This window comes from Leptomonas pyrrhocoris, assembly GCF_001293395.1.
Source record: "Leptomonas pyrrhocoris isolate H10 chromosome Unknown, whole genome shotgun sequence".
Taxonomy (NCBI): Eukaryota; Euglenozoa; class Kinetoplastea; order Trypanosomatida; family Trypanosomatidae; genus Leptomonas; species Leptomonas pyrrhocoris.
The window spans coordinates 737,749-761,167 of record NW_015438360.1 but is presented as its reverse complement, the minus strand read 5'-3'; the positions used below and the strand labels follow the sequence as shown (position 1 = coordinate 761,167).

The 23,419-nt window shown below is 57.6% G+C and overlaps 7 protein-coding genes across 7 annotated transcripts; all 7 read left to right on the top strand.

Moving 5' to 3' along the window:
• Positions 1-90: 90 nt before the first annotated feature.
• On the top strand, positions 91-2,982 carry ABB37_02738 (putative Ku80 protein; the record flags this gene model as incomplete). The annotated part of the gene is made up of 1 exon (XM_015799842.1): positions 91-2,982. Exon 1 carries the CDS (start codon positions 508-510, stop codon positions 2,980-2,982), a length of 2,475 nt encoding a protein of 824 aa, XP_015661444.1. The 5' UTR covers positions 91-507.
• A 522-nt stretch (positions 2,983-3,504) lies between these two features.
• Positions 3,505-6,381, top strand: ABB37_02737 (hypothetical protein; the record flags this gene model as incomplete). The annotated part of the gene is made up of 1 exon (XM_015799841.1): positions 3,505-6,381. Exon 1 carries the CDS (start codon positions 3,721-3,723, stop codon positions 6,379-6,381), a length of 2,661 nt encoding a protein of 886 aa, XP_015661443.1. The 5' UTR covers positions 3,505-3,720.
• Positions 6,382-7,119: 738 nt separating this feature from the next.
• Positions 7,120-11,312, top strand: ABB37_02736 (hypothetical protein; the record flags this gene model as incomplete). Its single annotated transcript, XM_015799840.1, has 1 exon — positions 7,120-11,312. The coding sequence occupies exon 1, from the start codon at positions 7,176-7,178 to the stop codon at positions 11,310-11,312; it is 4,137 nt and encodes a 1,378-aa protein (XP_015661442.1). The 5' UTR covers positions 7,120-7,175.
• Positions 11,313-12,269: 957 nt separating this feature from the next.
• Positions 12,270-12,737, top strand: ABB37_02735 (hypothetical protein; the record flags this gene model as incomplete). Its single annotated transcript, XM_015799839.1, has 1 exon — positions 12,270-12,737. The coding sequence occupies one exon, from the start codon at positions 12,270-12,272 to the stop codon at positions 12,735-12,737; it is 468 nt and encodes a 155-aa protein (XP_015661441.1).
• A 1,418-nt stretch (positions 12,738-14,155) lies between these two features.
• On the top strand, positions 14,156-18,949 carry ABB37_02734 (hypothetical protein; the record flags this gene model as incomplete). The annotated part of the gene is made up of 1 exon (XM_015799838.1): positions 14,156-18,949. The coding sequence occupies one exon, from the start codon at positions 14,156-14,158 to the stop codon at positions 18,947-18,949; it is 4,794 nt and encodes a 1,597-aa protein (XP_015661440.1).
• Positions 18,950-20,056: 1,107 nt separating this feature from the next.
• Positions 20,057-20,840, top strand: ABB37_02733 (hypothetical protein; the record flags this gene model as incomplete). Its single annotated transcript, XM_015799837.1, has 1 exon — positions 20,057-20,840. The coding sequence occupies exon 1, from the start codon at positions 20,211-20,213 to the stop codon at positions 20,838-20,840; it is 630 nt and encodes a 209-aa protein (XP_015661439.1). The 5' UTR covers positions 20,057-20,210.
• Positions 20,841-21,522: 682 nt separating this feature from the next.
• On the top strand, positions 21,523-23,043 carry ABB37_02732 (putative AUT2/APG4/ATG4 cysteine peptidase putativecysteine peptidase Clan CA family C54; the record flags this gene model as incomplete). Its single annotated transcript, XM_015799836.1, has 1 exon — positions 21,523-23,043. Exon 1 carries the CDS (start codon positions 21,838-21,840, stop codon positions 23,041-23,043), a length of 1,206 nt encoding a protein of 401 aa, XP_015661438.1. The 5' UTR covers positions 21,523-21,837.
• Positions 23,044-23,419: the final 376 nt, after the last annotated feature.

The following is a 23,419-nucleotide window of genomic DNA, read 5'->3' as shown; positions in this document are numbered from 1 at the left end:
CAAGTGGAGTCGTACCATTCATTGCTTGTTGATACGTATGTCTTATTACCTTATTTTTCTCCGTTTCTTGTCTTGACGTCGACCCATGAAGTCTACGGCCCTTTTCCTTTCCTTCTCGTTGCTCGCCCAAATTTACGCATCTGTCTGTTTTGTTTTCCTTGTTATTATTGATATTGCGCTGCGATTTCTTTTCGTGTTTCGTTCACCACGCAGTGGTGTTGATCACGTCCTGCATCGATACCAACACACCAGATAGACCTACCTACGCACATACTTACATATCGAGCGAGAGAGCGAGAGAGAGTGATGTCTGTCAGCCCAAGACGGCCGCTTTGACCTCGCTCTCTGTATACTCTTCACTTGCTGGTGCTCTTCACGTTGAGCGTCGTTTTAAAGAATAGAGTCCATATCATCCGTTTCTTTTGAGTTGTTGCGGTTGTTGTTGTTGCCTACCCTCCTATTCGAACGAGAGATCTACACCAAGCTATGCACATACACACGGACCAAATGTCAAAGGCTGCTGCAGCTCTCGTGTTGGACGCAAGTGTGGCCGACGATGCGGCGTTTGGCAAAGCATGCGAGATATGCGAAAAGATTATCGTGGACAAGATCGTGTACTCGTCGTCGGATGAGGTGGCAGTGGTGCTCGCGGGAACACAAGAATCGCGTAGCACGCTATACGAAAAGTTTTCCCATGCACGCTATCAGCACATCACGGTCGACAGAGAGCTGGCCCGGGCGTCAAGACGGACGCTGGAGTCGATCGCCGCTGTTCGTCAGGCCCGACAACGAACCGCGCCGGCGTTGCAAACTCTATCATACTCTGCCTTTGACTTCGTTGAGGCTCTCACGGTTGCTGCTGACGTGCTACAGGCAAAGGTGAGTGGAAAGAAGTACACCCGGGCCATCTACTTCGTCACGGACGCTCGTCACGAGGTTGTCCACAAGGATGACCTCCAACTGTTATTCGATTCCTTGGCAAACGATCAGGTTGCTCTCGTGGTGGTTGGCATCGACTTCGACTCCTCTGCTGACGCAGAGAGCAAGAGGGAAGTCCATGAAAGGTTTAAAAACGTGAAGGAAGAGGAGGAAGAAGCAGATGCGTCGTGGGGTACGCTGAGCGTGAAGGCGCAGAATGAAAAGGTCCTGACTGGCCTGTGCGCAGCTCTGGGGACACCCAGCAGCGTGATCAGCCCAGTCGAAGCCGTGAACATGCTGTCGCGGCTCCGCTGTCGGCGGGTTCGGCAGCAGCCGCTTCTTCGGATAATCCTCTCGATTGGCGACATTCAGCTCGCCACGCAGATTTTCACCTTGACGCAGCAGGAGCGGCTCCCCACGCTGTCGCGCAGCACGCCCGACGGTGCCGACGTCACCCAGACCGTCGCCTACGAAACGGTCTCGTACGTCGACGGAGAGGAGGAACGGCGCGCGGTGTGCAGCGAGGACCTCATCGAAAGCTTCTTCTTCGGCATTGACCGTATTCCTTGCAGCGCGGCGGATCGCGCGAAGATGAAAGTAAAGGGCGAGCGTGCGCTGCAGGCGATCGCGTTTGTGGCGGCGTCGGAGGTGGCGCCGTACCTCCTGATGGGCGGCACGCGCACCCTCCTCCCCCTCGCTGGAGACCACCAAGGCCAGCGGGGCTACAACGCCCTCGTGGAAGCGATGGAGGCGATGGGCAAAGCCATGGTCGTGCGCCTCGTGCGCGTGTCGGATGCGGCACCGGTTTTGTGTGCGTGTTTTGCGCAGCGGTGCGACGACGGTGGGGACCTCCCGCGTTGCCTGGTGATGGCGCCGTTGCCGTTTGCGGAGGACATTCGGGGGTTTCAGTTTTCAGAGTACCCCGAATTTCGCTTCACCGCCGCGGAAGAGCAGCAAATGGATGACCTGATTGACGGGTTGACGGTCGACGACACGGTGCTGACCCCGCAAGACACGTTTAATCCCGTACTGCAACAGTTTTATGCCATCCTGGAGGCAAAGCTGATGTCGAGAGCCACATCAACGTCTACAGCAGCTACGTCGCCAGTAGAGGTTCCTCGGTTGCCGGCACAGCTGCAGGGAAACTCAACCAACTTCTTCGTGGAAGACAGCGTCGTGTGTGCACGCATGCGGAAGCACCGCCATGACCTCGAAGTCTGTGCAGCCCATTTCCCCTACGAAGAGGACGCCGATGACGACGCTGATGAAAACAGTTTTCATGTGAAGAGAAACACCTTGGTAGCTTCCACTGAAATGGGCAAGGGAGATGGAACAGAAGAGGGTCAGGGGGGAAGAGGACTACGCAGTAACGTTCCGTTGTGGCATAACCGCCGAGAAGGTTTCGCAGCGGAAGGTGGGCCTCAAACCCAACTGGAGCAGCGACGGATCTTTAGCAATGCGGAGGCGGTCACTTCTGCCTCCTCCCGTTCAGCGTCGACGGCGGCCGCCCCCATGTTGCTTCGGGGACGTGAGAGAAACGATCTCTCTGCATCGAGCACATCCTCGTCCCTTGCGCCGTCTGATCGTGCTACCACCACCTCTACTGTCCCACACAGGGTGCACGAAGATGTGGCCAGCGCGGCCGTGCCCGGCTCTGTCTCTTCTGCTGATCCAGTCACGCGCTTCCATTTCGTTGTAACGCAGCCCAACGTGCAGGCGGCGCAGATCCGTCACGCGAAGGATGCGCTGTGCGACGCGGTCATGGAGCTCGTGCGCGCGAGCGGCGGCAGCGTCGGCACGAAGAGTTCTCTCGACCACAAATGTGTAGCATGCATGGCGGCGTTGCGGGCGTGGTGCTTGGCGGAAAAGGATGCGGCATATTACAACAACTTCTGCGGCAAGCTGACGACAGCAGCGAAGCAGTGTGGCAACCACGATGACTTCTGGAAGCTGTGCGACAATGTGCCGCCTATTACAAGGAAAGAATGCGAGAACAGCTTGCTGACCGACGACGCGGATGCAGAGGCTTTCTTACAAATGGCCAGCTTTTGCGCCAGCCGTTAGTTTTCATGAAAGCGGAGATGGCAGAGAAAACGATCGGGTGGCGGGTGTTCATTTGACGATGGCCACGAGTATCTTGCCTTTTAGATACACCTTTTTTCTTCTTTCTTCTCTTCGTCTGTTCTGCTCCTTCTAATCCCTCCCTCTCTCTTTCAGTGCGTCTGTCCCCACCCCCCGGACATTCAGTCAGTTCGCCTCTCCACCGTTTGCGATCAAAGCAAGAAGAAAAGGGAAAAGGCACGACGGCGCTGTTGTTAGGTGCATCTACACCCCTGCCTTCTCTGTTCATCGCGTGATATTCCGTTGGGCCTGTACTGCGTTCCCCAACGGAGGTGATTATGTGTATGCGTATGGGTGTGTGTATGTGACTGTGTGTGTGTGTCACGCTGCATATCGCAGAACCTCCACTTACTGAGCATACGAAAGCGAGGGAGAACAATAATAACGATGAGGATTAAACTTTATGTTCTTTGCCCTCCTCCCCTCCTACCCTTTCTCTATTTCTCCTTTGCTTATCTGGCCGTAGGACTTCTGCAGCAGTTACAGTGGTACAAAGAATACGTATTTATCTACTTTGCTGTCTGCTGTGTCGACGCACTCAACACGCTCATCTGCTTTAGCTTCTCGCTAGCGCTTTCCCGCAACCGTGTCTGTTTTTTGAATTCCCTTGTTGGAAGCCTAGGCTGGCTATTAAAGATCACATATATACTGTTCTTTTTATTGTTGTTGTAAGCAAACAAGATGAGCAGCGACCAAGGCGACGCGCAGCTTGGCAAGGTCGCGGCCTCCTCAACACCGGCGGCGGAAGAGGACCACGGGAGGACCAGCCTTGCTGAAGCCGCACCGCAAGACGCGAGCACAAACGCACCCGACGCAACAATGGAGTCGGTCGCCACCGCCCCCACTGCCACCTCGTCCGCTACGGCAGACGAAAACGTCCCACCAGACACCAGTGTGTCCACGTCAGCATCACAGGCTCGGATGCAGAGCGCGCTGGCAGCGCTGATGCAGGTGCTCGACAGCGACGACGTCGCCACAGCGACCACCTCGCTTCGCTCCGTGCAAAAAATGTGCATGCGCGTCCCGCACCTCTCCGATGTCCTGACTCGGCCGCAGCGCCTTCGGCTCTACACGCTTCTGCTACTGGAAGACGGCAACGATGGCAAGACAGTGTTGCCCGAGTCGTGGACGGCGTACACGGAGAAGGCGCTCGAGACGCACATCGCCGTAGCGCAGCAAGCCGCCGCACTCTTTTCGCCGTCGCTGCACATCACGGTGGACGAACTGGCCGGCCTCTTCTACCACCTTGGTGCAGAGACGGCGTTCTACTTCAACCCAGAGATGATCGACGTGGTTTTGTGTGTGACCTACGTCGTCGCCGGTGGCCGGTCCACCGACAAGAACACGCTGCTTCGCATCCTCTATCAGCTCCTGTGTGTCCTGCAGAAGGATTTTTTGGTGTCGACGGCCTCGCGACTGTACGAGCCGGCCACCACGGCGCTGCTTCGGCTGACGCTGCAGTTTTATGATCCGACGCTTGCCACGCACATGGACCAGCAGCAGGTGGAGGTGGGCAGCTTCGTGCTGGAGTGGTCGCGTCGCCTGCTGGTCCTGCACGCTGACTACGAGACGGCGTTGAAGGTGCTGGACTGGGTACTTATTCTGGGCGATCCGGTTATGATCCCATACGTGGCACAGGCGTACCTCATTACACACCGGCAGCATCTCTTGTCGCTGCAGACGAAGCAGGAGCTGACGGTGTGCTTGCGTGAAGTGCGGTTTGTACTGCCAGGGTCCAAGAGCGAGGCGGTGGATCCGAAGCTGGTCGACGGCCGCGCGACCGCCCTCATGCCGGTCTGGAGCGGCAAGTCCCTGCTCCAAAATGCGGATCTGCTCTACCGCGTCACCCCGCTGTCCACGCAGCGCATGCTGGACTTCTGCCTCTACCCTGACGTGGGTACGCTGAACAAGACACCAGAGGATCTGCAGCAGTACTACGCCAACACGCCGTGTCTCCCGCTGGAGCGCTCGGACTTGGCATCCGCCTTTGCCAAGCGGGGCAGAAGCTCGACAGACGAGCGGGAGGCAGAGGCGGAGTTGCCGTCGCGCGAGTACATCATTGTGGACTGTCGCTCCGCTGCCAGCTTCAACTACGTACGCCTACCCACGGCGATCCTCGTCGGTGATGTCCTTAGCTACCAGCAAGAGGAGCTGGAGGAGGCGATGCGTCGGTTAGAGTCGTGCCGTGGTCGTGCGCTGGCGCTCTTCGGTACTGGTCGGCCGATCGTCGAGGAGGTGAATCTGCTGAAGGTGCTTGCCCTATTTCTGATCAACAAGAAGGCGTTTCCATTTGTCTGCATCGTGCCGGGCGGCTTCAAGACAACGATTCCGCTGCTGCGCAACCGCGTTATCGATGCCGTGTTGAGCCCCGCAGCGGCCGCCTCTCTCGACTCGACGGCCACATCGACCGGCGTGAACTGGGGCCAGCAGGCCTCCAACACGGCGCACAACATCAGTGCGAAGCTGAGCGAGATTTCCGAGCTGCTGCCGCACGTCGAGACGGCCGAGGTGCGGCAAAAAGCGGAGGAGTTCGGGTCGAAGGCGAAGGAGAGCGTGGCGGCGGCCGGGACGTGGGGCTGGGGGATGATGCAGCGCCTGCGCGAGGGCCTCAGCGAAACCCGCGAGCACGCGTCCTCGGTCCTCTCCTCGGTGGCGACCAAGGTGAACTCGGCCCAGGCGGCCACCGCGGCTGGTGCTGGTGCTGATGGTGTTGCCTCGTCTACGTTTGCGGGTGCCCAGACGCGATCGTCCATGACACAGGTGGCCGCAGCCGCCCACCCGTCTTCGCAACCGCCGCAGCAGCAGCAGCAAATCTTCTCTCTCGGTGAGGTTGGCGAAGAGGATGATTTGGACCTCATCACGTCTATTCCGACACGCCCCATGCGCGGTACAGTGGTGAATACCCCGCAGCCCCTTTCCACAACGACGGCGACGACAGCACCAGCACCATCGATTCCCACCGCGACCGTCGTCACCGCGACGGTGGTGGATGGGACGCCAGCAAATGGGTCGAGCTCACCGCCGGTTGCAGACGTGGTCTCAACGCCGGACCGCGAGCCCCAAGCGCAAGCTGGATCAACGGATGCTGTGGCGTCGTCGAAGACTGAGCCCCCCGCCGCCGTCTCGCCAGTCACGGTGCCGCCGTCGACAGGGGCAGGCAAACCGGCCAGCGCTGGAGCAGTGCCGAGAGTGTCCGCCTCGCAGATTGCCGCCAACATCGATGCCGAGTTCGATGAACTTTTTGGTGAGTTGAACACGAGCCCGCTGCCCACGACACGCAGCTCTGCCTCACCAACAAAGCCGTCAGCCGCAATCAACGAGGACGACCTTTTCGGCGCTTAAGTCCATCTTTGAAAGAGTTTGTTTGTTGTGTGTGGGTGTGTGTGTGTGTGTGGAGTTGCGCTGCGCTATCCGTTTTTCTCTCTTTCGTCATCTTCTCTCTTTCTCTTCTGCCTCCTTCCCCGTCACTATGGATCAAAGCAGGCGCGGACTTTTGTTTTGCACGATACGCGCCTGAGGGTGTTTTTGTTCTGTTGCTCTTGTTTTGTTTGCGCGTCTCTGCAGTAGATATTTTTTATGTGCTGTTACGCGAAAGAAACTGCGTCGAACTCCTTTTTTTTCGCGTCACACGTGTGCTGTAGGGATGTGTGGATATTATCGTCGCTGGGCGGTGGTGTGCCCTTTGTTCACACATTCGTGTGCGTGTGTTTGTGCGACGCCTCTCTTCTCCTTGTGTTTTGTACTCCAACGAGCTGTGCGTTTGTTATTGTTCCTTTTCTCAAAAGAAATGTTTTTTGTTTTCTATCGGTGATTTCCTCGTACGTATGGCGAAGCTAACAAGAAAAATGAAGGTAACTCGGGGCTGAAAGCTATGGCACTGGAGAGCATCATTCGATGAGCTCCTGCGCTTTCTCTTTCCTCTGCGCAGAAGGAGTTTGGTTTCACCTCCTCCGTTGTTTCCGACGAGCCAGGTCTGCATGCCGTGCGCTTGAACGAAGTACCTTTACATGAACATATATAGATGTATTAAACAACTTGTGCTCTCCGTCTCTTACACACCTCCTTAACCTCAAATCTGCAGTACAAAACCATATCGTAACTCTTTGCGGTTGCTCTTGGTGATTTGCGCATTCCCCATGAAACAGGAGACAGTGTGCGCCATCCCGGTGGAGTTGTTCTCCATCGGCGACGGCGGCGCCTCGACCACCAAAGGAGCGTGTGTGTGCGCCGTCGTCGTCTTGCCGTCTCGCCCGCCCAAGTACACCCTCGTATGCTACAACGCGCAGCAGATCACCTACTGCGTCGCACGCATGAACTGGGTAGACGGGCAGAACACCTCTCTCCGCCTCATCGTGGCCCCGTCGGGGCACGTCTCCTTCACCGACGACACAAACCAGCGCTGGACGTTGTTCTTTGCGGAGGAGGCGCAGCTGGCTCGCTTCCTCGCGTGTGTTGGGGTAGCTTTCTACACGTTGTACGGCGCCCCCGCCACCACCGTTTTCCACCAAGATTTAAGCCTACCGTCCTCTTCTCTGCAGCTGCAGGCGGCTGACAGGGCGTCGATGTCGTTTTGTGGGTTTGAATTGCGGGAGAAAGACGGCATCTGCACTGTTGGTGCCATGAAGGAGCAACGCGGTGGCCACGACGGGTCACCGCCGTACGTCTTCCAGCCGACATCCAGCGCGGTGCAGCTCAGTCACCATTGCCTCGGCTTCGAGGGCAGCGTCCTCGGCATGCGGGAAGATGACCGACGCGTTCTGGTCATCCCACCGGGCTACACCACGCGTGTTTCTGACGCACTCACGGCGGTGGCGGCGGAGGGTGCCGTGTATTTGGTGCAGCTGCTGCGTGTCGAGCACGTGCGAGAAGGTGAGGAGGTCAACGCCGCAACGGCTACAGCAGCGGCAGAAGGCGGCAAGAACGGTGCATCTCCCGTCGCATCAGCCCCACCAGCTGTCTATGCGGCCACGGCGGAGGCGGAGAACGCATCGAACGCGCATGCGCTGACGCTTGTGGACTCCACCAACGCCGCTGTCGCCCCTGTGTCGACATTTCCAGCAATAACGTCCGCCGCAGCCGCCACCTCTACCCTGCCAGCCTTTTTCAGCCCCAGCGGCATCCCGCCAGAGCACATGTCCGTGTTGCGCAAAGTCGAGCTGGGTGTCAACGCGGCCGTGGCAAGTGCGCGCGACGTGCACGACGTGGCCGTCATTTTCTCTCAGGAGTGGCGTCAGCACGTGGAGCGGCCGAAGCCGTCGCTGCTCAGCAACAAGGCGCTGCTCGAGCAAGTGCAGCGCGTGGTGGCGGAGGAGGAGACCGCACAGGCCCAACTCGACGCGTGCGATGGCCTCTTTCACACGCTGGACTCGCGCGGTAAGGCGCTGCAGCAGCGTATCGACAGGGCTACAGTCGAATCGCAGAAGCTATTGGAGGCGAAGAACAACGCTTCCACCAAGGCAATGGATGCGCGGCTGGAAAAGGACCGTCAACTGGTGCGGCTCAAGGACGCGCTGCTGCGGAAGCGGCAGGAGCAAGAGGACTTTCAGCGGCACATCGCTGCGCTGCAGCGCACGGTGGACGTGTCAAACGAAGAGCTACGGCAGGTGCAGGGGAAGCGCGACATCCACCAGGTGGAGGTGAACAGCATGGCGGAGCGGCTCGCTGCGATGGGCGAGACGCTGAGCGAGGAACGCCACCGCAACGCGGCCCTGAAGGCGAAGGCAGCCGCGACGCAAGAAAGCCTTCACAAGGCGCTGGCGCAGCAACGGGTGGCAGAGGGTCAGCTCACCACCGCGCGGGGCCTGGCCGAAAAGGAGCGGCTGCGCTACGTGCAAATCATGGAAGAAGAACGGCACCACCGTGCGCAGGACTCGGAGCTGCTCCGGCAGGACATCCTGCACGAACTCGACGCGCGGGAGCGTCAGTTCCAGGTGGATCGGCATCGCTTGGCCGAGGAGGAGTTTACGCGTGGGTTGCGCGATGGAAAGGCGGAAGGCCGACAGGCGGCGGAGACGGACCTGCTTGGCCACCAAGACGAACTGCGTCTGAACCTGCAGCGGGCCAAAGCGGAAGTGGAGACGACGAAGGAGGAGGTGCGCCGCTCGATCGAGTCTGCGATGGCGCTGCGCAGGACACTCGGTGGAAAGGTGAGCGAGATGGAAGCGCTGCTCACCGATGCGACGCGCAAGCAGACGCAGCAGCAGTACCAGCTGGCGCAGTGGCAGACGCGTTGTCGCACGGTGCGCGACACGGTCAGTGAGCACTGGCGCACGTTGGTCAGCTACGCTACCCACCCCTGCACGCGTGAGGAGCTGCTGGCGATGATGAAGGCGGTACGAGCAGCGGAGGCGAAGAGCTACGCAGACGACGCAGAGGGCGAGGATGGCTTGGTGCGGGTGGACCTGCAATTTCAGCTGTCGTTGTGGCAGCAGAGTCGCACGAAATCCGTGGAGCAGCGTCTGCAGTGGATCTCGGCGGACATGGTGGACATGTACGAAAAGGGCGCAGACTACCACTTTGAGCATGAATGGGCGCAGCCTGTCACGGCGGCCCACGCTGCCACGCTGGAGGCAGTTGCCCAGCTCTACGCCCAGCAGCACGGCAGCCGCAAGCTGTTTGACCTGTGTGTGCAAGAAGCGCGAGCCCGGTACGCGTTGCAGCAGCAGTGGTGGGTCACGATCAAAGGGATTGAGGACTGGCTGGCCGCACAGCGCACCGCACAGGACGCGGTCAAGGCGGCGGAGGCGCAGGAGAGGCAGGCGCTGTGGAAGGCGTACGTGGACGGTGGCGACGCCGTGATGCAGCTCTGCGCCGCGCAGCTACGCGCCCAAGCTGCGCTTCTGCAAGACGAGATGAAGGACCGCGACGACATCGTCGTGGAAGAGTCGAAGCTGCGCGGTCGCTTGCCGGCGGATGCGCTGCGAATGTGGGTCGTGGATTGCGCCGCTGCTCTTCAAATGCTGGAGGAAGAAGAGGAAGCCGTCCGTGCTGGCCTCGAGGCGGAGGCCTACACCGCCAGCAGCGGTATCAGGTTTCAGTTTGCGTACGCCCACCGCGGCGTCGAGGAGGCGGTGCTGCGGCGCACGCAGCAAGTGAGCGCGTGTGCAGAGGAAGCAGAAGCGCGGCACACGCTGGAGCGTGAGGCGGTTACTCAACTCGGAGGAATCCGGAGAGAAGCAGCAGCCGCACTCGCACCGCCTCCGCCGCCTCTTACGGCGTTTGCGGAAGAGCCGCCCGTACCGCCGACGTCAGCGGATGAGCATCCTCCGCCCCCTCCCCCCTCCACGACAGCGGTGAACACAATAACGGAAGCCGACGAATTGAAGAACGAAGTGGTCCACCGAAACGGTGCAGAGGAAGCGATATCTTCGGACACGCCTGCATCTGCACCAACGGCTTGGATAAACCCTGAACCATCGCCGGAGGGAATGGGGGAGGGAGTGCCACCGCGCTATGCGGGTCCGACCCCGCCACCGCAGTCTTCTACTGTACCAGCATTCACCCTCACCGACCCCCCGCGTGTGCGACGCGACGTTCCCGCGTATGCCGTTCTCGAAGTCCGCAGCCGCAGCAACAGCAGTGCAGATCCATTGCGAGACAACGTCGTCTTTTCCGATGTGCCTCCGCCACTGCCGCCGTCAGACGTGGAGGATGAAGCAGAGAACAAGGCTAAGGCCGGCGCTGCGCCTCCTTCACCGTCACCGCCACGACCGCACCCACACGCGCCATCTGAGAAGAAGCCATCGGACGCGCTATACCTCGACCGCGACGCCCCGCCGCCTCTCCCGTCCGACGACGACGACGAGGCCGAAAAGGCGCCAGCGTCGTCCAACTCTCCCGCATCGTCGGACTTTTCGTCTTCTTCCTCAGCGGCATCCTCCTCTCCTCCTCCTCCTCACGCCACAAGATCGCGCGCACCACCGACCACCACCGCCGCCACTACCACGATCGCCGCCTTTAAAATGGATGACGAAGCGGCAGCAGAAACAGATGCAACCCAAGACGCAGCTCCGGCCTCTGTTGAGCCAAAGAAACCAAAGTACATGTTCGGCGGGAGCTCCGGTGAAGACGATGATGATGATGATGATGATGATGATGATGATGATGACGATAGCGAGGACAACGCGGGAGGAGCGGCTAGTGTGTCGCATCGTCCGTCACCGGCGTCGGCGCAACGTAGTGCAGCGAGTAAAGCAGGTCCGCCGCCACCTCCTTCGTCCGCGATGAGTACGCTGGCGAAGCCGAAACTTTTCGACAGCAGCGATGAGGACTAGATGCGTAAACAAGAAAGGACGGTGTAATTTGCATGGGAGTGGTATTTTGTGTGTGTGCGTGAGCGTTACCGCACTTTTTGCCGTTTTGCAGTTTCTTTATTTCTCGTTTCGCACCCTCAACACTTTTAACCTGTTCGTTTGTTGCCTTTAATGTGTTCATCCGCACTGCTTGCGGCAGGAGAGCAAGTCCCGTAATAGTCTCTTTTATTTTAAGGTGCCGTGAAGACCACTCCAGCGTACATAGGTTCCGTGTTCCGCGTCTTTGCTCCACGCAACTCTGGTGCTCGCCGCCAGGAACTGACCAACAGCACTTTGTGGTGCGTGGTGTCGGTGTCTCGGTGTCGGTGTATGTGTGTGTGTGTGTGTGTGTGGATTTGGTCTCGCGCGCTCGCTCTCTTCCACGGCGACCAACACACACACAAGCTGATAGATGTCTGATATACAATTCTACCGTTGCTGGTAGTGTTTGAAGCGCAAGAGCAGCAGCAAGTTTTGCGTTATCGTACGCTGTCCTTCCTCCTTCTCCCCTTCCTTCCTCGCTGTCCTTAGCAGGTTCTCAAAGACTTTCATCGCTCCTTGAATCTCTTGCCATTCTCAACGCAGAGGCGACGGTTGGTGGCTTTCCACAACCTCCGCAAACTATACAAACACACCGCTGCAAGAAGAAGAAAAAGAAAGGTGAAGGGCATTTACGTTTGTTGTCTTCGCTTGATTCTTTTTTCTTTCCTCCTTATAGACGTGTGCGGTTGAGCGGCGCAGACGCGGGAGTAGACTTCTATATGTGTTGTTTTTTTTTCTCTAGAAGCGCGATCTGCACTCCATTTATTTTATGCCACCTCGCTCCCTCGACCTGGTTTGAGAGTTTCTGATTGCTTCCTTCTCCAGATTGCTCTTATTATACCTTAGCAGCTTAGACAGCACCGTCACCCTCGACTTTCAAACACACGCACCGCCACCATGCTGCGCGCTCCGTTATCTGTCACGGGCGCAAAGGGTGCCATGCGCCGCACCACCTATACGGTCCCTGTTGCGTCCTTGTGCGGCGTGCGACCCTACCACACCGCCCACAGGTCGCACTCTCTGGCCGTTACGTTCTCTGGTGGACTGAGCAACTCGTTTGAGTCTTCCGCCTTGTGTTTCCCCGCTACATTGGCGGAGACGAAGCGCCGTTACGCCGAGAAGCCGAACCCGCACGACAGCAACACTGAAGACAGCTCGAACACCTTCTTCGACGTGCAAGACGTCAATGCAGACCGACTAACACATTTTTACTGGGACTCCAACGATGAGGCAGACACGCCGTACGACGCATCTCTGTGGGACAGCTTGTTAGGGGAAGGGGAGCTGGACGAATGGTCGGGGGAGTCGCTAACGTTTGTGGACGAGCGCGATCACCAGCTGCTAGAGAAAGAGTACCTGCAGTAAGAGCTGGGTAAAGTAAGTCGCGCAGGAGGAGCGAAATCATTTGTCACCGCGTCTTTGGTAGGCGCAGCTCTTCGATATATATTTATACATATGCATGTCAGAGATGCCGCGAAGGTCTTGCAGACGAATGGAAGCTGCGAACAGCGAGCAAACGCAAGTGCGAGATATTATAGAGTTTATACAACGGCCTGCTTCCGCTTCTCGAGCACATTACTTCTTACATGTTGCGCTTACTTGCTTTGGTGAACCAATTGGACCCGAAACATTCCTCCTCGGTGCTTTTTCTTTGGTTATACGTTTGTTTGTGAATGTGCGTCCAGGTGTTGTTGGTGAGTGTGATTTTGCAAGTGCAGATTCCTGTTTTCCTTTTCCTTTTCTTTTTTTTTTACGTGGCCGTGAATGTTTCTTCTTGAACGGAAGTGTGTTTGCTCGGGGATGGAAACGTCGTACTTCGCGATCTTGTACCTTCGCGCTTCCAATTCAGCGCGTTGAGAGCGGGTGTTGCTTTACTGGAGGTTTTTGTGGTGTGCGTTTGCCTGCCTGCGCAAGTTGGGGACTTTGCGTCCGAGTTGGTGCGATGTGCTGTGTTGTCGTTTATTCTACGCAGATACGTTGTTTCGATTATTGCCAGCGACGTGTCAGCACATAAGCGCGTCGTTTCTTCGTCCTCGACCCTTATGAGATGCGTTCACAAACATGCCTACGGCTGGTGTCTGACGGAGTCCACAGAGCAAACGTTGTTGTTGTTTTGCGTGTACTTCCTAAACGTCAGCCCACGTGTAATTACAGAAAACGGAAAAGAAAGGGACGAAGCAGCCTCAACGCGGGCGGCGCATCGCGCATCAAACCCACGGCATTCATTTACGCGTAAAGAAGGGCGGTGTGTGTTTGTGATCCACTCTGGAGCACTTGCATCGCCAACTTGTTTTTGGTTTCAGCTCCATTTAACACCTTTGAACTGTCGCGCATGACGAGATCTTTTATTGGCAGGAGCTGCATGCTCTTGGCGAATCCACCTATGGCTCTCGTAAATGCTTTGTGTGTGTGAGGGGGGGGGGTGTACTGTAACACCTAGTGTCTTCCTTTCACGCCACTTCCGTACTCTTTCTTTTTTTTCTTTCCTTCTTGAGTGTGCTGCTCCCATTTCGTTTTTCCCGGTGATCGTTTGCGCGCTGCGTGGGCCACCCACGAACAGACACACACACACACACACTTAAGTCTTCCTTCTCATTTACGCACAGGCTCGGTAACGCTTATTTATATATGAATATATAATTATCTTTTATCACTATTATTATTGGCAAACAGCCTGATCCTAATTATTTTTGCTTATCAGCAATTCACCATCCCTCTGATTTCTTTTGTACTTTATTTTTGTTCTTTTTTGCTGCTTTCTGCGAGAAACGTATATACACGAGATGCAATCACTGCGAAGAGCGTCAGGCGCGTGCGCGGTGGCGTTGCTCGCGCTGCTCCTCTGCGACGCCCTTGTCCCGTCTCCTTATTATACGGTGACGGCGGCAACGGAAGAAGTTGAGGAGCGTGCATTGGACCCCGCCGCTTTCTCGAACCTTGTCCAACTTACAGAAGCCGTACTGGCCCCTGTGTGGGGCACTGGAGGGTACGCCTACGCTATGGACGGGTTCGACGCCAATCGCACACGCTCGCTGCGCCCTGTGTGCATCCACACCCGCACCTCGCCGAGCCTGGTGACGGCACCCTTCACCTTCGCCATGTTCGACCGGCAGTTCAGTCCACTGTACGGCGTCACTGCAGACAACACTGCAGCGAGCGTGCGCGGCCAACTCGACCTGCAGCGCCGCTGCTACGTTTCCCTCGCAGCCGCAGCGTCGATCCCGTTGACGTCGCCCACAAGGACGGACACCGAGGCGTGCATCGCCGGTTTTGTGTCGCAGGCTGCTCAATGCGCCTTGGGCAGCGAGGACGCGTTGGACCTGAACTGGACCGCGGACGCGCTCACCTCAGAAGCGTCAGCGACAGCGGAACCCGCGCAGACCACTGCGTCGCTCCCGGCGAGCGGGTTGAGTGCATCGGAGCTGTTCGCCACATTTCTCAACGACTACCTTCCCCAGCGAGCGTGGCTGCGCACTGTCGTCCCCCGCAGCCTCGACGTTCTCCACACCGCCATGCAAGCCGCTCGTGTTTTTCACACCAGCGCTGCGGCTCTCACCGAGGCTGACGAAGTTTCAGACATGCAGAGAGCCATTGCATCGGAGTGGAATACCTATCTGTGGAACACCTACGGACCTCAGTTGCGGCGCAAGTGGAACCTGTTCTATCGGTTCGCGGTGGCGACGCTGACAAGAGGTGGCATCGCACCCTCCCTCAAGGTGAATGCCTCCGTGAATGTGTCCGGGTATTCCATCACCGGTGTCGCGGGGCCTGTGCGGGTGACGTCATGCCCCTTGGTGGATGCATGGCTGCCGCTGCGCTACAGTCCAGACGACTTGAGCGTGACCCGACTTGCACACTTCATGGAAGCTGCCCTAAACGGTCTGGCGGAGTCTCTTGCAGCCATACATCGCAGCTCCAGCAGCGGCGGCAACGTCGCGCAGACAGACGATCTTCTTTTCCATCTCATCCACAGTGCGTACTGCGTCACCACGACAAACCTCTTCTCCCTTACCGCCCTCCTCGACCGAGCCTTCCTGCAAGTCGTGTCCTCGGCTTGGCTGGACGTGGCAGACCGATCCGATTCATGGGCGTGGCAGACGATGAGGACCGCCTCCGTCACAGAGGCGATGAACAGCGCGTCCGCTTTTCAGAGCTCGACCTCCGCCCAGGTGCGCGCGTTGTCCAGCTCCCTATCAACCTCTCTTGAAAAGTCGTTTGTGAGGTGTCTCGCGTCTTTCCTTGATCCGACGACCCCGCTCACGTCGACCACGGTGGTTTCCCCATCCGACTGCGTGCGGCAGTTCCTGGAGACGCGCGATGCGTCGGTCAGCCTTTCCGAGAACTTCACTGTGCTGTTCGAGCTCGATCAGCTGTCTGCCGTGTCGTCGGCTGGTAGTGTTCCTGGCATGACCCGATACGAGTCCGTCGTGGCGCTGCCTGTCGTGGGCGGGGCTGTTCGCGAGTCCCTTCAGTGGTTTGCGGTGCAAGAAAGCGCGCTCGCTCTCACCGCACAGACCTCCCTCTTTACGCCCGCTCCCTCCTCGGCTCCCCTCAGCGACTCGTGCACAAGCGGGACACAGAGCCCTGTCTCGGGAAGAGGGGGGGACTGGATCTACGATTGCCCGGCAGGCACCTACGTCCTGGAAGAAGATGCGGCGTGTGCTACGTGCCCCTCCGCGTGCGCTGCACTCCGGTCTGCCTTCGCCAGGGCGGCGGTCCCGGTGTACTGCCCAGGAGATGGCCTCCTGCACGGCTGCCCTCCTCGGCCAGTCGATGCTGTCTACGCGGGTAGTACCGACGAAGGCCAGACAGGACCCTACGCTATCTGCCGCTACGCGTGTGCAAACGTCTACACCGCGCCCATGAACTACAGCTGCCTGTCAGTCAGCGGCACGTACTACAACACCGCCGCGACGGGAAACGTGGATGTGTACAACGGAGGCGGGCTCTCACCGTGTAGGGAGCCGACCTCCCTATTTCCCGCCGCGGCGCCTGTGCGTTCGCAGACACGCTTGTACGCCTTCGTGGGCAGCGGGACGACCAACGCACCCCTCACGTGTCCTTTTACGCTGCTGCACCGCGCGACGTCCTCCGCTGTCACGCTGAAAGCGTTGGTGGCGGCAGGCCTTGCGCCGCCGCGGCCCTTCTTTCACCTCGATGCACCCGTTGCCGCCGCCGCCTCCACGCTCTCTCCCTTGCTCTCCCGCAGTGGTGTGACGTGGGAGGTGGAAGTGCAGCTCAACGCAACGCAGATGTACGCTATGCACGCCGCACTGCGTCCGTCCCTGAAGGAGCAGACGGGCAACGGCCCCGCCACTCCAACATCTACCGTTGCACATGAGCTGGTCGCCTGGCAGAGGATCTCGTCGGACGACAGCAGTGCAGGCGACGCCGAACGCGTCTTGGCGTGGTATCTCGTGTCCACCTTTGCTCAGACAAGCGATGGCGACAACGCCACGGTAAGTCTGCAATTCCTGCTCAACCTCTCGGTCGCCACTCCGCCAACAGCGGCAGCACCAGCAGCATCTTCGGTGAGCACAGTCGACTTCACCACAGCCTCTTCCTCCACTACTACTTCCACTACTTCTGTGCCTTCGTCTCTCGTCGTTTTGAGCTCGGCGTGGTTGTGGTCTCCGTCATCGAGCAACACAGCCACTGCACCCTTGAGCACGTCGACCTATCGAGCTGTGCTGAACCGTGCGACAAACACCATCGCGTTTTACGTGGATGGCAGCAGTACCCCGCTGGGGGCCACATCTGTGACGGTGGACTGGCCTCTATGGGCACCAGCAGCACCCACCACAACAATGATGACACCAGAAGCCACCACGACAAACATGGGCACCAACTCAGCTGCAGCGTCGACAGACGCATCTTTCTTTCTCTCCGTGGGCGGGTGGGTTGCGGGCTACGCGGAATCGCGCCAGTGGATTCTCGTCACGCCCTCGACCACGGCCTCTGCGTCTCATGCAGCCTCAGGCAGCGTTACCCTGCCTCTCTATTACGACTATCTACCAGGGATGGTGACGCGTGTCTTGTCCGCTGCCTCCCTCATCCACCCTCTCCAAGACACACTACAATCCGCCGAGAACTCCTGGCACGCACAGGCATCCGCACGGGCCGCCGCACAAGCTGAACAGGTGGCGCAGCTCACCTCGCTGCTGGACCTGGCCCATTACGTTTCCATCGCGCCCGCCGTCGCGTCAAGCGTCAGCAGCACCCTCCACGCCTTGGCGTTGCGGACTACAAAAGGGTTGGATGGTGTGTGCCGCCCGGATTACGGTGTTCTGCCGACGTCTCGCTCTGATGCAGTGTGCGAGGTGTGCATGAAGGGCGCTTACACGGTGATGGACATCGCGACCACGGCAGGAAGTAACAGGTGTACCTGCGTCCCTCAGCGAGTGTGGACAGTCGAAACAGACGCCGCCACCAATCAGCCAATCAGCGTCTGTCGAGTGCGAAGGGCTGGTCCTGCCATGCCGCAGGGCAGCTTGACAGCGGCGGGCACTCTCTATGTGGACGGTGATGTGGTCGACCGAGCAAGCGCGACCACGGCGCGTATTCCACTCGGCTGGTACGCCGCGGCAGCCGTGGCGAGCGCGGATTCAACTCTGACAACGTCGTTGAGTACCTCCGTACTGTGCACCCTCGGCCTCACCAGCCCCACCACGACAACAAACTACTCCGCCGAAGCGCACTTCAACACTTCAGTGATGCTGCGATACACAACGGGACTTGGAGGAGAGACGTGTGAGGCACGAGCAGCAGCTTTTGGTGGCGGTGCCTCTTCCGCTGCTGTGTCATCACCGTCGTTCGTTGTGGATTCCACGTCCGGCATTACAAAGCCCACTTACACCGACCTTCGACTCTACAGCACGCGTCTGCAGGCCCCTGCGCTAACGGGCGCAGACATCACGCTCAAGAACAACTCAGCGCTCTTCACCGATCAGACGGTGTTTGCAATTGGCGTGCACGACTACGCACTTCTCTCCTTCTACGCAGTGCACTCGATTTTGAAGATGGCGCAGATGACAGAGTATCAGCTGGCGTTCCTCGCATACGTCCTGCGCAGCGCCACCGTGTCCTCAAAGCTGGATTGTGACGGAGATCAGCGGAAGGGCAGCGCAGCGCGTGATTTCACGTGGGTAAGCGGATCGGCGCTAAACACCTCTGTGCTCTGGCTAAACCTCACAGAAACGATTACGCGCGACTGCGTTGTGACGCTTCGCGTAACCAGCACAGCGACAGCCGCCAGCGAGTCCACCGTGCCCTTTCCTTCATGGCCTCATTCGTACCTGCGTGTCCCGCCCAGCATACCGCCGTCGTCTTTCTTTGAAAGTTCCCCTACGCTCGTGTATGTCGTGCGAGCCCCCTCGGCAGCGTTCACCGCGACAGAGAAACACAACGTACTGGGTGAGCTGAGCAGTTTTCTCATGGCGGGGTGCATCGTCCTGCTCTCTCTCGCGTTGGGCGTCCTCCGTGCGATCAGCGAGTTCGCCCCTTCACTCGAGTTGCTCCCGTGGAGGCGCTATGAACGGGAGATGGAGAAACTGGTGACGGGCGAGGAAGACAACTAGAAATGGTTCTCGCACTCGCAGGAAGTATTCTCTTTCCTCCAAAGGTTTTCCTTTCAGATTCTTCTCTTCATTTATTTTTTTCCACCACCGCTGCGCACCTATACCGTGTGAGTTACCTCATCCTCGCTTGTGTTCCTCTTCTTTTTCCTGGTTGAGTCTTCTCTCTACCGTCAACGCCGCGGTGGTGCTCTTCTTCTTCCTTTCTACACCTCTCACTTCTCGGAGTCTTCTGTGTGTGTGTTTGTTTTTTTACCTTTTTTTAAGATTTTTTTTTTTTTCAGAATCTAACCTACAAACGCAGAAGTCAATCGTAAGGCGACGCTCGTTCGGTGGAAACACGGAACAACTGTGACGCCGGTGAATGATGACTGCTTGTTTTTATTCCATGGTTCCTATTCAGCCTGTGTGGGTGTGTTTTTTTTCTATTGGTTTTTTCTCTTACTTTTACTCCTCCCTCTCTCTCTCTTACCCCCGTCCACTCTCCTACGATTATTTTTTGTACGCATCGTGCCGATAACATCTACTTCCACGTCAACTGCTGCCGCCTCGTATGCTGCTTGATGTCATGTGTCGGCGTCTGTGCACGTTTATTTTTTATAAGTGTTTTTTGCTCACGGAGGCGCGTTAAGCCGTGGCTGCGAGGTTTTTGCGTTTCGCGTTTCCTGTGGCACAGAAGCACTGGCGTCGACGCAGCGCGATGCACCTTCTAGCAGGGGCAGACACGTGTTCTTGTGGGATCCTTGTTTTCAGGTACGTCTCTCGGTCAAAAGGAAAGAAACAAACGAAATGTGCAAAGCTGTCAGTTTTCAGCGTCCGAGCACGCGAGAACTTGTGCGCACGGCACGCGCAGTTGTATTTGCTGGAGCGGGTGCTGCTCTCTTTCCTTGCATTTTTCTCCACCTTCATTATTTTACCCGTTGGGTCCACTGGGAATGGCGTCGCAGAGCAGCTTCGTGAAGAGCGGCTTCCGGCAATAAAGCTCGAGCTGTTGAGTCAATGTTGTTTTCCATTCACTTCTCCCTCTCCTCCTTCCTCCCTCCTCCTTCCAACTTCCCGTTGTGACTCGAATCTTTTTTTTTCTTCTACACGCTCTTCTGCGTCTTCGAAGGTGCATGAGTTGTGGATCAAGTCAGCAATAGATTGCTGTTGTGCTTGTCCTCGCTGGGGTTCATATCGGCAGGAACTATTCGAAGGAGCTTACTCGAGAGCCTTTTTTTAATTGTTTTCTTCCTTCTTATCTTTGTTCGTTTGATTTAGCTCGATGAAGCGCGCAGTTCAGGTGCTGCTTCCGCGCAGCCTCGCCGCGGCAACGCGCCCGCTCATCTCGGTCGCCTTTTCCTGTGTAGGAGCTCTCCACATGCCTTGCCGCGGCATGCACGGCAAGCCCACCTCTGGCCACAAGGTGCGCACCCAGCACAGCCGTCGTTGGTGGATGCAGTCGAAGGCACACCACCTGACCGCCATCCCACACGAGGAGGCGCGGTCGAGACCGCACTTCCCTTCCTACAACGAAGACGTAGATAAGCCGATGACGGTGCCGGACGGAGCGTGTTGCTTCAACTGTGACAAGCCGATCGCCGCGGACGACATCAACAGCTACGTCTGGGTGCCCTCCGGCAACGCCCGTGTGCCGACGACGCAGGGCTACTTCTTTCACGTGCATTGCTTTAAATGCTGGAACTGTAAGTATCGCATTATGCATAATCAGTTCTACTCAAAGGATGGCCGAGCGTGGTGCGTGGCGTGTGCGGTGGGTCGTGACATCCGCGTCCCGGCGCGCCGCTGGCATACGTCATACGTGAACACGCACCGCACCGGGTCGCGTCTGACTGGATCATTTTTCCCGCGCCACCGGCACCAAATGGAGTTTGTCTTTAATCCGAATGAATAGGGACGAGACAGTGGAGAGAGAGAGCGAATCACACACACACACACACACACGCGAAGGCACCTGCGAGGCGCTGCGCTTATAAGTTCACGTTACGGATGCGTAGAGTGCTCAAGCATGCAGTGTTGTGCTCTCTTTTCTCTTTCGCACGCGTCATCTCGCCCTCTGTGTTGTTGTTCGCAATGTTGTTAGGTGGGTGTTTTCGTGTGCGTGAAGGAGATGTGTACGTCCCTTGGTTTGTTTGTTTGTTTTTTCGAGGGGGAGGTGAGATGTGTTTTTCCCCTCTCCCCTCTCGTCACGATGGCCTTGTATAGGTGGATGTCACAAATCGACTTAAAAGCAAACAAACAAATAAGCTCTGAATTTATGAAGCAATCGAAGTGGGTTGTTGCTTTTATTATTATTCCGTGGTCTGTCTCTCTCGCTCTCACGCTTCGGTGGTGTGTCGCCCTCTCTCGCGCTGTCTCCTCGAACCGTACTCGGCTTTTAAACAACGTATCTCGTAGACGGAAATGAACCCCTCACGAAAACAAACAGAAGAGAAAAGAAACGCGTGGCTTCGTCTCTGCTGAGCTACGTTGGCAATGCCCGCGTGCATTCTTCTTCAATTCTTTTTTTTTCTTCTTCTTTCCTTCGTCTCTCACATGTACGCGATTTGTTTCCTCTCGTTTGCCGTACCTTCGCAGGTCTCGAATGCATTACCAAGCATTGCGTACAACAACGGCCTCTCCCGCACACCGAGCGTCCGCACTGCACCGAGTAGCGAGGACGGCTGCCAAGTAGATCTTGTGCTCCTCTGCTCTTTGTCTTCTCGGTGAGGCTCTGCAAGGTTTTTTTCCTGCTGCTGTTTGGTTTCCCTGCTCAGTTGCCTCTTCTGCTCACTCCCTTCTGCGTCTACGAATTCAATCAATACGCAGCGCAGACGGTACGCCGCGTTGACTAAATTTTAGTATTGCCATTGTTTAGTCCCTTCGCCAGTCTCCATCCAGTAGGGCCTACCATGCTGCGCTACATGCAAGGGATGTGGGATTCATTTTTCCCCACCGAGCCCGTCTTTCCGCTCCAAATCGTCGGCAGCTCTGACGCGGCGGTGGTGGAGTGCATGGAAGACCTGGAAAAGGCGCTTCAGAATCAGTTTTACCTCTTCACCTACCGCGAAGGTTTCGAGCCGATCGCGGCGGTGACGCGGTCCGTTGAGACAGACCAGGGCTGGGGGTGTCTGCTGCGCACGACGCAGATGCTGCTCGCCCACTTTCTCGCCGTCTACGGCCACCCAGCCGACCGCAAACTGTCCCTCTTCTTCGACCACAGCGGCGAGTCGGCTCCTTTCTCGATTCATAACATGATCCGCCGTGTGTGGAACAGGCGCGCATTTAAGCCGGAGTATTGGAGCCCGTCACAAGGCTGCGAAGCCGTCAAACAGACCATGCACGACGCCATGCAAACGCATCAACTTGAGACGCGCGTCTCGGTGGTCACCTCCAGCAACGGCTGCATCTACTCGGATGAAGTCCGGCGCGCGTTCAAAGAAGGGGCGGCGGTCGTGCTCGTCCTCGCCGCGGTTCGCGTGAGTGCGGCGCCGTTCCTCACGCAGGAAAGCTACCTTCAAATAGAAAAGCTGATGGAGCAGCCGCAGTGCCTCGGCGTCGTGGGCGGCATCCCCGGCCGCAGCTACTACTTTTTTGCGCATAACCAAACCCAGGTTCTCTACTTCGATCCACATCAGCACACCCATCTGGCGCTGACAAATAATAGCTCGGCCGCCATGTCCACCGTAACGCCCAGTCTGCAAGATGTGCGCTGTGTGCACTGGTCACGCGTCGACACCTCCCTCTTCGTCGCCTTCGCCGTACGCTCGCGAGAGGAGTGGGCGAGGCTGGAGAGTCAGATCCCGACCAAGTTCCTCCATGTAGAGGCGCAACGGACGCGTCGTGACTTCGAGCAGCTCGTGCGGACGCGACAGGAACGACGCACCTTTGGCGAGGCGACGTTTATCTCCCCGCTGCAGACGACTTGTGACGGAAGCGGCCCCAGCACGAACTGCGCGCCGGGCGGTGTGCCGTTGTCATCGACCGCACCCCCAGCAAAGCGCAGGACGCTGAGAATTGAAAAAAGTCAAGACGGTCGTGGCGGTGCCGCGGCGGGTGGCGGTAACGACGAAAAAGAGAACTCCGCCAATTCCGAATCGTGGGAGTACCTTGACTGAGGAGCGTATCTCTGCTACATTCCATTGTCGCTGCTGTTTCGTGAGGGCGCCCTTGCGTCGCGACAACTTCCAGTTTGAAGGTGCCGTGTAGGCGGACGTCATCAACGGGTACCGCTCTGCACCCCTTAGGTGGAAAAGGTGCGACTGCTCGATCGATCCCATAAGTTTCTCTTCTCCGCAAAAAAGAAGAAGAACACCTCGCAGCACGCATCAACGCTTCTCATATCCTCGTGGTCATTTAACTTGGTGTGTGTGTGTGTGTGTGTGTGTAAATCCTTTCCTCTTGTGTGTTTTGTTGGTGTGTGTGTTTTCTCCTCCTTTCTTTTTATTCCATTAATGATGTTGGAGCACTTCTCTCTCTCTTCTTCTTTGCGCT